Source organism: Perna viridis, chromosome 4 (genome assembly GCF_037379345.1).
Source record: "Perna viridis isolate PV_CMFRI_1.1 ecotype Kerala chromosome 4, ASM3737934v1, whole genome shotgun sequence".
In the NCBI taxonomy this organism is placed as follows: Eukaryota; Metazoa; Mollusca; class Bivalvia; order Mytilida; family Mytilidae; genus Perna; species Perna viridis.
In genome coordinates this window covers 36,029,414-36,047,691 of record NC_142448.1, presented here as the reverse complement: position 1 = coordinate 36,047,691, position 18,278 = coordinate 36,029,414, and the positions used below count along the sequence as shown (strand labels likewise).

General features: G+C 32.2%; 1 protein-coding gene and 1 long non-coding RNA gene across 7 annotated transcripts in view; one reads left to right on the top strand and one right to left on the bottom strand.

Annotated features, from left to right (window-relative positions):
* The window catches only part of LOC148619917 (target of Myb1 membrane trafficking protein-like), a 28,418-nt gene extending 19,592 nt beyond the window's left edge, over positions 1-8,826 (top strand). For all 5 annotated transcript variants that reach the window (XM_088580341.1, XM_088580339.1, XM_088580337.1 and 2 more), the window contains 3 exons: positions 766-831; positions 1,596-1,638; positions 2,555-8,826. In XM_088580341.1, the coding sequence (XP_088436467.1) occupies positions 766-831; positions 1,596-1,638; positions 2,555-2,697 (252 nt within the window). In that variant the 3' untranslated portion in view covers positions 2,698-8,826. The remainder of the gene's footprint in view (positions 1-765; positions 832-1,595; positions 1,639-2,554) is intronic.
* Positions 3,111-18,215, bottom strand: LOC148619916 (uncharacterized). 2 transcript variants are annotated; one of them, XR_015921679.1, is made up of 5 exons: positions 17,906-18,215; positions 15,655-15,739; positions 15,339-15,461; positions 14,713-14,850; positions 3,111-10,408 (listed from the first exon to the last, which is right to left on the bottom strand). It is a non-coding gene; the product is annotated as an uncharacterized LOC148619916 (long non-coding RNA). The 2 variants fall into 2 exon arrangements; XR_015921680.1 differs by lacking the exon at positions 14,713-14,850.
* Between the last annotated feature and the right edge of the window lie 63 nt (positions 18,216-18,278).

Genomic DNA, 18,278 nt, shown 5'->3' with positions numbered 1-18,278 from the left:
ATAATTTTTTTTTTCAATTATCGGGGAGTTCAAATTGATGTCTGAAAAAAATGGCATAGGGTTAGAGGAACACATCTTAATTAAATGTGGGAAATACTAAAAATTGTTGTTTTTTTTTTCTTTTTTTTTTTTTTAAATCTGTCTTCTGTTTACATTTTTGTCTTTCCTTCCCCATGAAACTAGGATTATCATTGCATTTTGGGCATGGCTGCTGTAGTGCTGGAGCATATGTGCATGCATATTACTTACCTTACCTTGCTAGGAAAGTTCATGTAATGGCTTTATAACCTGTGATGCTGGACGAGTCTGTCAAAGTTACACATTTTGTTTCTGGAAGATGTCATTTGCTCGTCGAAATCTTTTCAAACTTTATTCAATGTTTTGGACCATAGGGTACTCTTAGGTATATATTTCATTTACCATTTTTGAGTTGAAGCCTTTTTTACATTAGATCATTGTTATTCCAAGTTACCTGTGGTCACATGATCAATTTTCTTTACAATGATTTTCAAATATTATTCAGATCATATTATTAAGTTTCTTTCATAAATGATGAAAATGCAAAAAAATGAACTTTAAACTCATTTTTTGCAGAAGTTTTCTTTTCTGTTCTTCTTTATTTTAGAACTGTTGTATATCATTTGCTCATCTAAATCTTACTTAAAGCTTACTATTTTTTGAGTGAAAAGAGAACCTTTTTCTCAGTTGTAGGGTTAGTATATGTTTTTTTTTGTTTTTTTTATAAGTTTTCTCTTTTTATTACAGTTACAATCCAAAGATACTGATTACGATGAAATGGAACAGTGGTTAACAGCTGACCAGAAAAAAGATGTAAGCATTATAGGCAAACTTGCTTTAATTATAGTACCAATTATACTCACCAAAAAATTGTTTGAAAAGGCTGTTATAGTAGCACTTGTCTAAACTGAACCCAATAACAGTTAACAATTTAAGTCTTATAAGTGTATATGTAATTTGACTCTGATTGAACCCTAAAAATGCACAAATCAAAAGGGGTATAGTTTAGGCAGGTGAGCTATTGCCATCACTTGGCTTCTGTTGTCGTCTGTCATGGTTAACAATTATGCAAAACTCTACTCCTCTGAAACTACTTGACCAATTAGAACAAAACTTGGTATGAATGTTCCTTGGGGTATCCTGCATGGAATTGATGTGGGGATTTCTGATTTGTCAAAAAACATGGCTGCCGTTACTAAAAATAGAACATAGGGTCAGACAATAGTTTTTCACATATATCTCCAAAACCATTAGGTTTAGCTAAATTCTGACAATTGGTAAAAATGTTCAGCATAATGAGATCTATCTATGGTCTAATTTTTCATTTTAATCTGTTTAGCCATGTTGGAGTTATCTTCCAAAATCTTCTCCTCTGACACTACTTGACCGATTGGAACCAAACGTGGTATGAATGTTCCTTTGGGTATCTTGCATAGAGTTATAGGGCTTTTGCTCTGCAATTTTTTTAGACAGCAGGGGGACATATGGCTTAGCATAGCAATTTTGTTTTAATCTGAAATCATGTTGTGTTTTATGTTAACAAAAGATGTATGAAATGTGGTATTTTTTACTTATAGCTTGAGAAATACAAGAATCCTCAGGATCAGTTATCAAGTTCAGGTAGGATTATATTAGGATTTAAAGTGGTCTAATACATGCATGATTTATCTGCTTTCTGTTACCAAAGCAGAAAATTCCAGATCCATAGCTAGGAATATTTTGTTTTTGCTAAACTTAAGATTTGTTTTGGTCCTTCATTATTTTAATGACATGAACTAGTCAATTACTCTCATAATCAATATTATATGAGAAACTTTGCCAGTAGAATATACTGCAATGATGCTTAACAGTACCAATCGAAAGCATCTTAAATCATTTTAAAAAAAACTACAGTATTACTTGCATGTGTAAAACTATCAATTCAGATTCTATATGTGGTCAGGATTCATTAACTTGATTGTTTGTACTGTTAATGTGTTAGTCCTATATCATCATATTCTTTCTATTGATTCAAGAATGAACTTTTTTACTTTTTTATGGCAGGAACCAATCTAAATAAAATAGGGGATTTTCACACTACTATTTCCAAACAGATAACATCAAGTATCAAACAGAAATAAATTAGGGCTGTTCCAGTGAAACATATGAAGGATGGGAAGGAAGGCAATTTATTCTTTGTATATGGATAGGTGTTCAGATCTCTTGACAAAATGTCAGGTTTTATACAAAGCATCAATAGAACTTCTATGTGTGATTCACTTGGTGAGAAATGCCTTCACCTGGTACCTCATATTTGTAATGGAACAGCCCTTGTATAAAATCTCTATATTTTTTAAATTTTTTTAAAGGAAGTAACAAAAGTATCACAGTATGTTAAATTAACTGATATGGACTCCAAGCACATGAATAAAAGTACTTTTGTTTAAGTGAGTGTAATAAAAATGAAAAAAAATAATACTGAAAATTAAATTATGGGGTATAAAAAATTCATCTTGGCCAATGATCTGACAAGATTTAAATTACAATTTATTGTTAGAATTTGATCAGTTCCTGGCGGAGAGGTCAACTGGAGCTAATTCAGTCCCCACAATATCAGCAGCTACTGCAGGTCAAAGGTCAGGAAATAGGAATCGACAACTACAAAAAGATGAAGAAGAAAATCCGTTATTTGCATTGTAACATACTTGTTAAAACTGTATTGTATCTCTGTACATCTTTTTGTGTGATTGTGTCTGAGTGTTGTGGTTGGTGTATGGGAAATGGATGCCTAAGAAACATAAGCTTTTCGTTCCATTCTGAATGAAGGTCTGTCTGTCTGTTAGCATAATCAGATCTTTTTATACCTACTAGAGAAAGTTTGAGGAGTGCAGAGGGTTTATGAATGGTGGATTATATGTTAGTTTTGTGAAGTATGAATTATGTCTTTCTGGTAACACAATGTTTAAGTGATGTTATGAAAATGTGTGAATTTTAAAGATTGACAAGATTCAGTTTAAATTTTCATTTCCATAAAGTCATAATTAGCTAACAGGATGTACTGAATTTGATGCTTTGTGGGAGCAATCAGTTGTTTAAGAAGAATAATCTTTGAAAAAAAAAACAAAAAAAAAACAAAGACTAAAACATCTGCTTGAGAAGAAATGTTGTAATTAATAAGAAATCTGGCTTTACTGTTTGCTAAAGTACTGACTGTTACAGGAATGTCGGAGAATATATGTCTATGCATATGTCTGGGGATGAATATAAACAGCTATGTTAAATTTACTTCAATGAAAACCAAAACTGATTTCTGCTGTATAAAAATTTATGATAAAGCTATATTATTAGAAGGTATGACTGGTTTGTTAAAGTTTGTAATTAATCAAAATTGTTAAAATGCAATTTTCATTTACAATATATGTGTACATAAAAGTTAAGTTTGCAAAAGCACTAATTTGTTCTCTTAAGTTAATTGATATTTATTCTAAACTTTTCAACAGAGTTCTTTAAGATAGATCATACCTATAATGTAATATAAGGAAGACCTTAAGTGCGAGCGAAGCATAAAGGGCTAATTTACCTTTTCAAGAAGAACTTAAGCCATTTATCATTCTTGATGAGTTTGATTGGGATTTTTCATCAGTCAGAGCCAGCCACAGATATTGCAAATGTATGTAAAAAAAAAAAGTTTGGGGTTTGGCATAGAAAGCAGGGTTTTATCACAATCTCTTCAACCAGAAATATCTTTCTTGAAAATTTCAGAGTAGTTTCGAAAACAATAACAGTGGCATCTTTGAAAGGGAAATATTTTTTATAGGCGTCATTTTTGACAATTTCTAAAGTTTCAATAGATCATGGTGTAGTGTTCTGCCTTGACAAAAGTTTCTCAGATGTCCCGTATGATGAATTTTTAGACGAATTTCTATACATTTAAGAGCAGGCTTCACTCTCTTATTACACAGAGTATCATCTTGAAATTTGGAGAATGATTTTTTTCCAAGTAAGCTGTATCTGCTATTATACTGCAAAACAGTTTGTTATATTTGCTCATTAATTTTAATAGCTAGTTTTAGATGTACTAACAGTTGATATGGTAATGGATTTGTGTATTTACTGTAAAGTTGAATACACAAAGACCAGCTGTGATGCATGGCTGTATTTGGTGCCCGTGTATATGTTGATGTTTTTGTTGAATATCATGCTATTTGGTGGATATTCCCTTTTCAGTTATCTATCTATATATAAACACAATTCTGCTTTTATTCATTTTATGTTATACCTTCATGATTCTTGTTTTTGTAGAGTACTCAACAGTTATGAATACAAATTCTGGATTTTTTTTCCCCAGCTTAGTAAATTTCATGTCGTATAGTAAATGATGAGTGAGATATATTTATCATTTACCAGTTCCTTATTCCAGTGATGGTTTAGCATGGTAACAGTCTGTCATATGTCTTCATTGGTTTTGCTGAATTTTTGTCATGTGCTTACAATACTAAGTTGATTCAAAAAGATATAAGAGACTAATGGTACTTTAAAAACTTCAAAAATCACACAAATGCCAGGGACATGTGACTACATGTATGTTCAACAACCTTGTTAAGTTAATGTTGCCTAACTCAATGACAAAATAAAAATTTGCTTCCACTATGGAATAGTGAAAATTGTAAATTTTACCAAGGCTGTAGTGTATAATTTTATATCTGATGTTATTTTGTATTGTTTTTTTTCCTTTTGTAATCATGGCCTTCCTTTTTTTTTTTTTTTTTAATAATATTGTAACTTTGTGAAAAACTATGAAATTTTATACATTAAAATGAAGATTTTTTTTTAAAGTGAAAGCTCTGTACTTGGGTACCAGTTTTGTAATTTGTCCTAATTTTGATAGGCTATAGAGTTTTGAATTTAGATCGACTTGAGCCTTTAAGTTAGTATTAAAAACTTCACATTCATTTTCAAACTTGAATTTGCAGTTTGGTTAAGTCTTTATTGGTACTCCATAAATATCAGGTCTTTCTCAGTGTGAGAAATGTACAGTTTTGATAATAAAAGTGTGAGTGCTTTGGTTCAAGTTGAAATGCAATATTGTATTTCATCATTGGTACATATTAAGTGGCTGACAATGTACAAGAAGAATCTGAAGTAGAATTAGTGAAAGTCAGTGTATACTGGTCAGTGGAAAACATGCTACATGTATGTTTTTCACTGAATTTACCCAAGAGTCATGCATAATGTTAACTGCAATGAAAAGGCTACAAATTTTATGGTTTTGTTAATGATTTGCAGGATCTTAACAGATTGCTTTGACTTGACTTTTGTCCTTAACACAAATTTTCTGTCCTATACAGTTCAAGACTAAATTTATTGAAATTCTGACATTTTTTTCTTGAGTTATTTCTGTTGAGAATGAAATAGAGACAAGAATTCAATTGCTCGTTGATATTTTCTGTATTTTTATATGTTCAGAAACCAACAAAATAAAAGAAACTCCTTTAAAATCTTGGTTTGATTCAGAGCACATTTGTTGAATAATATATAATGTGAAAGTATTATTGTTTGTGGTTTACCAATTTTCGTGGTTTTTGTGGGTTTGGTAAAACACCAAAATTTGGTTCTCGTCTATTTGTTATACTTCTCAAATCCTTGAAATCAAGAATCCACTAACTGGTTATTTACCCCTAAACCACAAAAATTGGTATCCATGAATAAAAATATTGTCACAGTATCTGATTATCAGTCTGCTTTTTGTAACCTCACAGACCTTTGGAGTATATTAGAATCACCTTTTTTTTTTTGCCTATCTGTTCACCTGTGGACATTCAATGTTGGTGTAACTCCTCTTAAAGTAATCAAGAGATTTTGATAAAACTTTCTTGGAAGATTTTTGTTTTATAGGTAGATATGAATGAAGGAATATAATTATTGTTGATTGACTTCAAAGGGAGATAATCCAACTTAATATTTAAAACTATATGAAGTATATGAAGTGGATGTATTCTCCATATGAGCTCGCTCACAGTATTTCTATATATTCTGAAAATTTTCAAGAATTTTGAAAAGCATATTAAATTGGAACCTTTTTTCTTTTTGCAGCAGTAGTCAAATTTGGTGATGTGTAATGATCTCATTTCACATTTTAAATGAGGCTTAAGACACTTGTATTCATTCTAATTTTTTGCTTTACACATACAATATACAGTCCTTGAACCGATCAATGCAACAATTTGACGGGTTGATGACTGTTGACTGATTGATCGCTGATGAACCGGTGACCGATCTGATCACAGTTTTGTTATGTAAAATGATGTTAGATCTGTTTCAAATAAAGAAATGTAAAATAAAAGTATAAATTGATGTTTAAATCTATTACGTATTATAAATATGTGTAAAATTGACAAAGAAAACAACAAAAACCGTAAAATACTTTGACCGCTCTGTGGTCACGTGATGCAATCACCGGTTGAATGGATAGGTGTGACGGATCAATGACTGACCGGAAACTGATCGGTGATCGATGACCGAACAGTATTTTTTGTTGCACAGATCGGTCAGATACTGTATGTGCATAGCATTGCTTTGGGTCATCTTCTTTAATGTTTAGAACAGTTTCAATATTTTGAAAAAAAAATATTGAGTAGCACTGTTTAGAAATCTTGATATTTTGGCTTAGGCCATCTTAAAAAAAATCCTAGATTCTCATTCAACATTTTTGAAAATTAGGGCTGATGACCAAATTTTATTTATTTTTTTTTATTTCAATTTAAATGAAAAATGCTGTCAGTTAGAACGAAATTGACCAATTGACCTAAATAGGAAAATAAAATTAAAATTTAATTTTAGGGAGGGTGAAAAATTGGGTCAGGAGGGGATGATATTTTTTTTATTGGGAAGTATATGAACAAAATTTATGATATAAGAATTAAGGCATATCAGACTTGTGCCTTATATCATGTTATGTTTAAATAAAAAGTATTTATATATGTAAATCATACTTTGTTTCAGATAACTAACTTAAATAAATAATATGTATATGTTTTAGGGAACACTCTGTATGTATTGCAATTGAAATAATTAAAAATCTCTATATGCAATATTAAATGCATGTAATATTTTTTGTTATATTTATTGGCAGTATGGTTGTATTCTTAATGTTTAGATTAACTGTGACAGTCTATTGTTCGTGGGTATCAATTTTCTGATTTCTTTGGGGTTTGTTGTTTCAAAGACACTAATTAAATTTGGGCATGACATTTTAGTTGGTCCAGTTTTACTTGACTTTTTAGTCGGTTCAGTTTGGCTTGATTATTTAGTCGGTCCAGTTTGCAGTCCAAAAGTTATCTTTGTTTGATTTCAACAAAAATGAGTCCTTTTGGTTCTTAATATGTTGACACGAATATTGTATTTAGATTTTGGATTTAGGCCCCTGTCTTTAAGTTGGTCCAAGGTAAAAAATTAATCTTTTTTTTTTTCAATCAACAGCATTCCTTTAAATTTTGAATCTAATTGAAAGGATCTTCTTTTTTTCAAATATTTTTTCTCAATTCAAATTAATAATTGTATTAAGCAGAGTGTTTGACCACTGTTCTTAAAGTGTATGTATTTTTGAGAATCAGGCAAAATGGGAAAAATGAGAAGCCCCCCAATCTGACATACAATTTCTTTCAAGGATAATTTCTCTATTTGATATCTATATCACTGGATTTGATCAGAAATAATTTTATTAGAATGTTAGAGTAATAAGCTGTTTGACAGAATTATAAACATTAAAGTGTTATTAGTGCATTTTAATGTTTACCAAAATGATACAGAAAATCTTGTCTTTTTTTCTTGATTCAGATGGTGCAAATAGTCAATTAGACTTTTAAAAACAATGTGTTTTTTGGGTTTTTTTTTTTTGTATCATGTTTCACCCACTGCCCGATGCTTACAGAGACTGACTTTTAAAATCTGGCTATGCAATGTTAAACATTTTACTCCTTTTAAATTGACATCAAATTTAGTCTATACAAGGTTGCCAATGTTGCTGATGTTGAGAAGGGTGTAGTGATCTGATGGTGAAAATCTCAGATGAGTAGAGAAAATTAAACTAAATTCAAAAACATTTAAATCATCCATAAATATAAGTACAGTTCTTTATAAATGTTGGTGTTTAATTGTTTGTCCTCACAAAATGTTTCAATGTTTATGTGTTATTTCTACATCTTTGATTATGGGGAAAAACAGTTATTTTTTTTAAATAAACATCAGTCATTGATATACAATTGATTTAAATACTGTATAGAGGGTTATTTTCACGGTCTTTTTTTACCTGTTCATTGATACGGTTTGCCAGAGAATACTGTGAAATATATGGACTTAAATTTGGCTAGCTTTTATTTTCACCATTGATCAAACCTTGTGAATATAGGGAAAATTTCCCGCTATACAGTAGAAGCTATGGCTGCACTTTTATTCATGGGTATCAATGATGGTGTGATCAAAACTACAATGGTTCGTGATACCATAGCTTTTAACGGGAACATTTGATTATGTTTCGATTTTTTACTTGTGGTTTGGCTATGAAACAAAAAAGCCCAGGAAAATTGATACCCCATGAACAGTTGTTTTTCTACAGAAATTCATTGGTAGTTTTGACTTACTGCTCTCAATTAATTACTTTGTGATTATTCTCGTACTACTTCACCCTGTAGAATCTTTGTCCAATGCGTAGACATAAGTTTTTTCAACCAACCTTAACTACTGCGTCATTGTAAGTGGTATCACTATGTATATGATATTTATGAGTAATTATGTAATGTATAAGTTATGAAATAAACCGAATAAAATTGAGTGACTTTAATGCCAAAAAGAGATAATTAAAATGTAGGGAAAACCATTACTATGAGGCATGTTATTAATGAAAATCATCGTTATTTAACACTTGATCAAAATGTTTGTAAGGATAAGGCCTCCACAACTCAATGATAGGATAAGGCCTCCACAACTCAATGATATGATAAGGCCTCCACAACTCAATGTTAGGATAAGGCCTCCACAACTCAATGATAGGATAAGGCCTCCACAACTCAATGTTAGGATAAGGTATCCACAACTCAATGTTAGGATAAGGCCTCCACAACTCTAATGCTTATGGACCTGTTGAATAATTTCAGCACCTCCATTAATAATTGTTTTATGGAGGTTCTTAAATATTTATAGGGGACCATAATTATTTCTTGAACTCCTTTATTATATGAAATAAGTGTCTATGGGTGCCCAGGAATATTTTAGAATATATCATGAGGTCAAAATGATACTAATTTTGACTTATTCTACATTTCATACATTACACGGGAGCAGTTATTTGATTATAAGCGGGAGCATGGTCCTGCATTTCTTATTATCGGGGTATATAGTAATCTTGATTTCCGTCCAATCATATTTATTGTATACATTGATATATTTCAATAGCATCTCAACAAAGTATTTAAAAATGTATTAGCACAATATTGTGCCATATAACTTGTTTACCAAAGTTAGTTCATGGTCCTGATCAGCTTTGTCGATAGTCTCTTTTATAAGTTAATAAAGAAAAAACTTTCAATTGATGATTATTTTTCTTTGGCAAGGCCTGCAAGTCTTTATTGGGTCAAAAGTGTAGGAAAGCTGCTTGTTAGATTCATTGCCTTTGAAAGCCGAGAACATTTTTTCAAAAATATAAAAAGTCCCTTCTACTTTGTATAGAGACTCCTTGTAAAAGTTATTGTCCAATTGCAGTTTTAAACCAATTAACTTTTAAAATGCGAAAAATTGCGTTATATTTTTGGAGTTTCAGTAAAAATCTATGGTAGATAGAATGAATTGATCCTTATTTCACTACAGATTTTATGTACTTTAAATGCCGCTATTTAAACCAGTACTTTTCATTTCAAAACCATTCCAATTAAGATTTCAGTGCTTACCTTTTCTGTCATTTCACAGTACTTCGAATTTCAGTCATTTTAAGAACCAGTAAATCTCAAAGTCTCAATTGGAAGAATCGTTGTTAGAGTTTTTACCCCTAAATCTGAAAAAAGACTTGTGGTGCAGTTTTAAACCAATTTCTTGAATGCAAAATAGACCCAAAAAAAATCATCATCCTTATGATTAGGACTTCAAGACTCTCCACTGAGTGGATGTGTAGTATGACTGCTTGTTAGCGCTATCGTCCTTGAAATGAGAAAAAAGGCATTTTATCTCGCATGGTCTAAAGGCTGTATTAACAATTGTCATCACTTTGCGTCTGTCGTCGTCTCTCGTCGTTAGCTTTTTTTCAAATATTTCCTCTAAAATTACTTCACAAATTGGAATGAAGCTTGGCATAATTGTTCCCTGGGGTATTCCGCACAAACTGTTTCAAATTTTTCAAACATCCAAAACATGGTCGCTGTTACTAAAAATAGAACATAGGGTTCAACATATAGACTTAAATCAAGTGCTGCCTTGACATGAAATTAAAACATCCAATGTTTATTATCGAAGGTAGACGCAGAAAATAAAAGCACTATAAAACCTATTGTCAGAAGTGGATCTAGACACTTTGAAAAGGACGGGTGCCAGCCGGCGTTCCTCAGAAAAAGGGGGTACAAGGACATTATTTGGCATTTTTTGTCAATTTTACAAGGTTTCCCAGTCCTACCACGACACTTCCCCATACTAAGTTAAAATCCCGACTTAAGACATAAAACATCGTTGTTACTCCAGAAAACACGGTACACCTAGATACAGTTACGTAATACTTGCAAGTACTAACCAATTGGTAGATTCCTCATACTTTGTGAAAAGAAAAACAATTGCAAATCATCTTCCAAATATACTGAAGGATATGTTTTCGAAATGCTGCAATTTTTTATCCACGTCTTTTTTTTTTAACAAACGATTAGTATTCAAAATGGGAACAAAATGAGCTCCTCTATTCGCGGACATATTTCTTCATGTTTCGGGGATTTTATACATCGCATCTACCCCAAAGAACTTGAGATAATGATACTACAGACGCTGTGAAGTCAGCACCATATCTTGACTCACACTTAACGATCGATGGAAAATGAAAACCATAGATTAAACATAACAACAAACGCGATGACTTTCATTCCGTATTGTCAACTTTCCTTTTATCTGTGGCAACATCCCTTCAACTCCTGCGTATGAAGTTTTCATAGCACAACTTATACGTTATGCAAGAGCTTGCCGTTACTACTCAGACGTTTTGTACCGTGCTAGGTTTCTTATACTTAGGCTTCTGGAATAGGGTTATGTGATGATTGCAGTCATCACTACAGAAGTTTTATGAACTGATAGATCGTTATGACTAGTGTACCCATCTGCACCATGATAACCGATTTGTTAAATGTGTCATAGTTTTCCTTTTTTTGTCTACCCAGGACTTAACTCTTTATGAGCAACTCGGTGGATGTTTCTAGACATGCAAAGGACGCTTACCATACCGATGCACCTGGTCATGCTCCCAGTTTGATGTAGAGCCCGAGTTGCACATTTACTTTTGTTTTTTTTTACGTATTATTCTGGTGATTTAATGTTGTTTGTTTTATGTATCTGTTTTCCCTGAATTGCTTTCTTTTCATTTTCGCTATGGTCTTGGTTCGCTTTATAACCCTTTCACACCACTGGGTCGGTACCTCTGCTGGTGGATTTTATCCCCGAGGTTGTCATAGGACCCGTAATATATTTTGTGGTATTTACAAGAAGAATGAACGAAAAACCGGCTGGGACACACTGTTGTCTTGTAGGGCTGCCGTGTCCCAAGATGGAAATTTTAGCACGTTCACATCTGTTATGGATAGTGCCCCGACAGTTCCAACAATGTGTACCCAATCGCACATTCAGTCTGCTGACCATTTGTTCCAGTATAAAAAATCTTACATTTTCAAACTAATTAAATCATGTTCTATTACTTTAAATTATATATTTGATTACAACGATGTCGAACCATTTTGTTCTATATCAAAATATGGAATTGAAAATTGCAAAACATGTAACACTCTTATAACCGACTCTTTCTTCATTAGTATCCTTACGAATAAGACATTTCCCACCAGAACTCATGATGACTTAAGTTGCAAATCGACGAACTTAATCTACGTATTAGAATGCAACTATGCGGTCATAGTATATATCGGTAAAACACAACAACAAAAAACGATTAACAAACGAATGTAGAGTCATCGTTCGGGAATTTATACCAACAAACTCCCGATAGTTGATAAACATTTTAATCTATATGATCGTTTAATCTTCCTTATGAAAGTTCGTATTCGTGAACAATATACCACCTTACGAACAGTTCTGTTCTAAGTAAAAGCCATCGCACGGAAATAGAGGAATATTGGAAACTTATACTAGGCACTGCAATATGTTAAGGATGCAATAAAAACACAGTATATTAAACCGTTTAAACAAAATAACAATAACGTAAATGGAATGAATTTATTTATCAAAAATGCAAGACGTGCACGGAATCATGGCCATCATCACTATACATCATCTAAGATGCATGGTGTCTCCATAGATGGTTTTCATCCTTTCATACAAAAATCTCTTGGACTTCTTCGAATTCAAACTAAACTCTAACTCTTTCCCATACCTCTCACTTTACTACACTCCCTTTACAAAACAACTCTTGACATTCCAGTTTCCGAACCTACCTAATCATTATACAGACTTGTGACCAACATTTTGGATATTGGTTTCTTCAGACTCTTTAAACCAGTTTGTGTTAAATGTCAAGATGAAGAAAGACGATCATTTCTTCCATTACTCTTTGTCAACAAAGGTATAGATGCAATTAGTTTGGCTTACATCCTCCACCAAAAAAGAAATAGGAAATGTGCATCATAAAAGTTTTTATGTTTTGATTAAGAAAATAGGAATACATTGTATTTTATAAATATCATTTTTATTACATTGTTGTATTTTGGCAAGACGGCCAATTTGCGTCGCAGAAGTATATCTAAATACCTAGGGTAAATGAAAAATTCATAAGCCGAATCAGTTTGTAACTGGACTGTCATCGGTACCAAACGGTCCTGGGGTTGAGCCTTGGTGGCGAAAGTATAATGTTGTGAAATGAATCATGCTCTCCAGTTACTGAATCAGGAAGTATATCTTCATGAACCATTCCTAATATACCTACGTATATTACCGCGAGTGTGGTTCAAAATCATTGACATATAGAGCCAGCCAGTAAGTAAATTATTAACTCGAGTCCTTATTAAATGTTTCTCATATATATGTAGGACATGGCGTCAACGGAAAATTCATTTTAAAAATATCAACTTAAAAAATATAGATAAACTTAAAAAGCGCCACTGTGGCTCGGACGGTCAGTTTAAATAAACTTGATAATTATTGAAAATGATATAAAAGGGAAATTACTTACGAGATCAATTTCACAGACGGCCAATTGCGCAAAGTCACACGTTGCTCGGTCAATATTTACAAATCCAGTGGCATGTTGAGTAAGAGTGTGTACATAGTCGATGGTATGAATGAGGCATTATATGACATTAAAACATTATCTTCTTCTTTGTTTTAAAATGCCAGTCTCTATAAGAAAATAGTTTATAAAACACCATTTTGAAAGTTTAATTTTGACTATTTGTACCATCAGAATCAAGGAAAAAGGGCAAGATTTGGTAAACTGAGTTACAATTTCATTGATCGAATACATGAAAAATGATAATTGCAAGGCCAGATAACTTTGTCAAAAATCAAACATTCTTTTAACAAATTTTTGAGCAAGCACTGTGAAGCAGAGATCTAATGGTCTTTCATCCTAGAGTGAAATAATGTTGTCAGATCGATGGGATGTGTTTTTGACATGCACGTTTCTGATAGATTTACAACAGTTATATCTGCCAAATGATAATAACGACATGGCTGTATAATTCATCTGTCCACATTACAACTTTTCAAATCAAAATTCATTGACTGCAAAGACTTTACAGATTTTAATTTACAATTTCTGTGAAAAAAAGTCATTGGTAATATGCACTTTTTTCTTTTGGTCTTGTTGACAAATTTTGTTCCTATCTCTCGTACAAGCATACCATAATTGAACATTGTAAGTAATTGTAATGCAATAAGAGGTTGTCACACCAGATGTGGAAACCATACACATATAACAAAGAATATGAAATAACAAAAATGATACGTACAACGACACAAAAGTAAATGAGCAACCCTGACTCCACTAAAAACTAGGAACACAAACCACGAGAACCGGTAGGGTAGACGAAAAAAGAAAGGAAAACTATTGCACGTTGACCAAATTGGTTCTCATGACAGATGGATACACAGTTACGATCCCAGAGTTTACGATGACTTCAATCTTGTAGCAACATAACCCTGTTCCTGAAACCTAATTGTAAGAAGTCTAGCTCGGTACAAAATGTCTGTATCATAGCGTTAGAGCTGTGATCTGAAAACTTCATACGCAGATACTGCAGGGATCTACAGAAAATCTACAAGACCCACATTTAATTAATACCACTACAGGAGTAAAAAAGTGTCGTAGTAGGAGGACTGGAGACCCTCTTTGACAGCTATGAGTATAGAAAAAGGTTTGGTGGTACATTTTGCAGATCAAGGTATGTAGCAAATTTGCATGAAAACGATGTCACACAATTTTGTGCTAAAGATATAAAACAATGATCAAAAATGCAATTACTTGATTACCGAGAGAAATTTAAGTCAACAAGATCATGCCAGGTTTTGTATATCTCGTTCTAGTTTCATTTTCCTCACCGGAAATTCTTATGAAGAACTAATTGATATCCGAAGACCGATCTACATGTTAGTGTGTACTTCTGGAATCTGAAAACATTACATTACAACGCAGAATCTTCTATTTCTTACTTTTCTAAACGCTTGTATCATTTAAAAATGTATATATTTGTAATTTTTATCAGAAGCCTTACACAAATATGTTTAAGTAAATGGAAACTATCCATATATTTGAATAGCAGATTAGGCCCCATTCTCATGTGACGAGACTTGCCTACCCTGATTAATTGAAATCCGCTCTTCGGTCAAGATTATTACATTTTCATGTCTAAATGTGGAAGTGTCTGATTATGAAATATCGATTTAGTACTTTACTTTGAGGGAAAGTTTTATCCATTTCACAAAATGAAGATACTTCATTGTGACAGGAAAAGTCTAAGATTTAATGCAAGTTTTTTTTAAATAGTTTTGAGTAAAAAACACTTTTAGGGGATATGAAAATAAACTTTTCTTTTTGAGCTTGTACATGTATTTTTTTGTGTTTAACATTAACCACGAAAACTAAATGAAATACTCACGTGTCGGCGTATTCGTTAAATCAACTAGACCAGGTATATTTATGTTGCCACCTGATGTACCCTATAAAGCGTCGTTATTAAAAAGATCTGTGTACCCAAACAAATGATAGACATCAGGAACTCCTTCAAAATAAAATAAAATCAATTATTCATTTCAATCAATGAGCAAAATCAACTTCACTATAAATATGTATGTAAAATGTCTGACTACTGTGTATGACAATAATGCATTTCAATTTGAAATATTCATTTAAAAATCTATTTAATAGAGGAAAAGCATTATAGTTTCTAATACCATAATAAATGTTATACTAACTTTCTTGCAGAAATTTCTTTAGCGCTTCTCCTTCTGTAGTTGTCATTGGATTCGCAAGTACCGCACCAAGACGAGCGCAACTAACCTAAAAATTCAGAAAAACCTGTTTCTTAGACACAAATAAATTATATTCTATTAAATATCACTCCAGCTAAGAATCATGCAAACTGTGATTCATGGATAAAAAGCCTACATATTTTTTTTTTTTTTTTTTGGATATTTTGTTTGAATTGCCATAGTAAACAGAAATTCACATTCAGTTTTTCATATTGCCCATGTTCTTAGGAGATAAAACATATATAGAATACACTGTAGATTTCAAAATTAAGGGAGATAACTCCGTAAATGCCACTAAAAAAAACAGAATCTATTGGATTTTATAAGTTTTCAATTATGGGGGTATTCAATTGACACTTTGATAAAGGCTTTCTTAGACGTTCCTCGTGGTGAAGGTATTCAAAGGGCGCTATGATTTAGACCTGTTATGGAGTTTCACGGTGTGAGAGGTTCTTAAATCCAAGTCAATATTAAATTCTTTCCTAATTTTTTTAACCTTTTTTATGCAACCGCTGGACTGTCTTGACGTCATTTTATAGAGGACGAAGTCCTCATACTGGTAATCAATACGGTTTAACTTTATACTTAAGAAGTACCGAGAGTCTAATTTCAGTCTGACAGGAAAGTAAACCTGAGCACGCAATCTGGTAACCTAAATTGATAACATTAGTATGTTTAGTAAAACACCGGTCGGCAAATATGCGAAGTGCCAATACCTCCTCATCAAAATGTCGCTCCAGACGCGCTTCGTTTAAATATTAAACGTAAGCCTTGACTTAATAAGAATTGGAAATTATCCCATAACATACCCAGCCCAGTAAATGGAGACCCATATGTTCTGTAGACCCAACTCTTTTCAATGAGTAATCATGGCCCTTTACCAACTAGTCCAAATAATTATGTCTAATTTTTAATTTCAAAAAATGCATCAGCGAATGTAACAAAAAAATCAGAGTCGAATGTAACGAAAAAGGACATTGGTGGACTAACGTCCACTTTCTTTTGTCTCGTCGTCTATTTCTTCTTTTGGTAAATCCGCCCCTCTACCTATACGAAAAAAAAAAACGGAAGAGAAAGTATAGTGTAAACCACAAATTAAAATGTCAAAGTTCTTCGTAGCATTGCACACAACTGATATCTGGTTAATGGAAAACCATTCAAATGTACTAATTTATTAAAACAGCACAACATCGATGGACGAATTTTAAATAGGACTGGGCTATGCGGATAGGGCACATGCCAGTATCATGCTGCCTTGATGGGGACTTAAACTTACTGTCTCCAATTATCTGTTTTCGAGCTAGAAATCCTTATATCCAACATTACAAAGGATTTATCATTTGCAAAAAAAAAAAAAAAAAAAAGGGTTCAAATTTTAGCGCATTCGACTCTACGAAGGATTGGTCATTTGAAAAATGAACGTCTTCAAATTTTAATGTTTACATAGCTTGCTTAGTTAGTTTCTCGAATATCAAATCTTCAGCTCTGGAGGAAATACGGATAGTCAAGGAATCCAAGAAACTTACTGTTATTATCAAATAATTTTTTTATTTTGTGATCGGCTGATCATGAGTGATGTCAAATATGTAAATTTATTATGATAATTCATTTCTATCCATAAAATAAAATGTCATAATTTAATTCATATAGTAACGTTTGATTTTTTATCAGACTTGTTCAGTTCTATAGATTTTTCGATTAAAATTAACTTCAGTCTAAGCCTAGATTGTAGCACCGTTTGTACATGTAAGCAATGGGTTTAAACGTGTAGGTGTTTCCACTATAAGCATGACCAAAATCCAGTGTTTTGAATCGTTTCTACTTAATTTCAAAAATGAACGTGATATATAAATGTATGCGTAAAAATGGAGTAAAGAAACTGGAAAAAACTCGTCAAATTATTTTCATGTTACTAAATGTTTTATCCATTTCATTGTATCAATACGTTTTGCCAAGAGTCCCCCTCTTTTCTTAGAATAATTTCATTGAATGTCCCTTGAAATGTCATTGCAGAAGTTTTCATGAAATTCTTGTTATTTTTGCTGTGTTTTAATAGATTAAACTTACTAAGCAAAATCCAGAGAAATAATTTTCCCGCTATATTGTAAATTGCTTATTTCTCAAAAACGAGCACACTGACCAATCATATTTTTTCTATATTCCAGCATGAAAGATCTTAAACGATTTTACAAACCTTTATTATCCTTTCTATATTTAAACAGAGCAGAGAACATCCTTTACTCATGCACTAACTATACAAAAATGTGTGACATATCCAAGTATAGCCTTCATATTGCCTTTTCATGTCTATGGAAGCGCCTTTTCGTGTACTGATCCTCAAATTTCAAAAATGTTAGCTTTAAACGGCTTTCACTGATTTAAAATTTAAAACAAATGATTCCAGTAAATGTTACCTCCACCCGATTTCTCCAAAACTGGTACATGTAGATCTCTAGTTTTGCTTATTTTCATGCATTTAATTTTCACTATACTTTGGGAATTCAAAAGTTATTGTTTCAATGCCTGTAAATAGCCTTTCAAATATAAAACAAGAACTCATGTTCCGG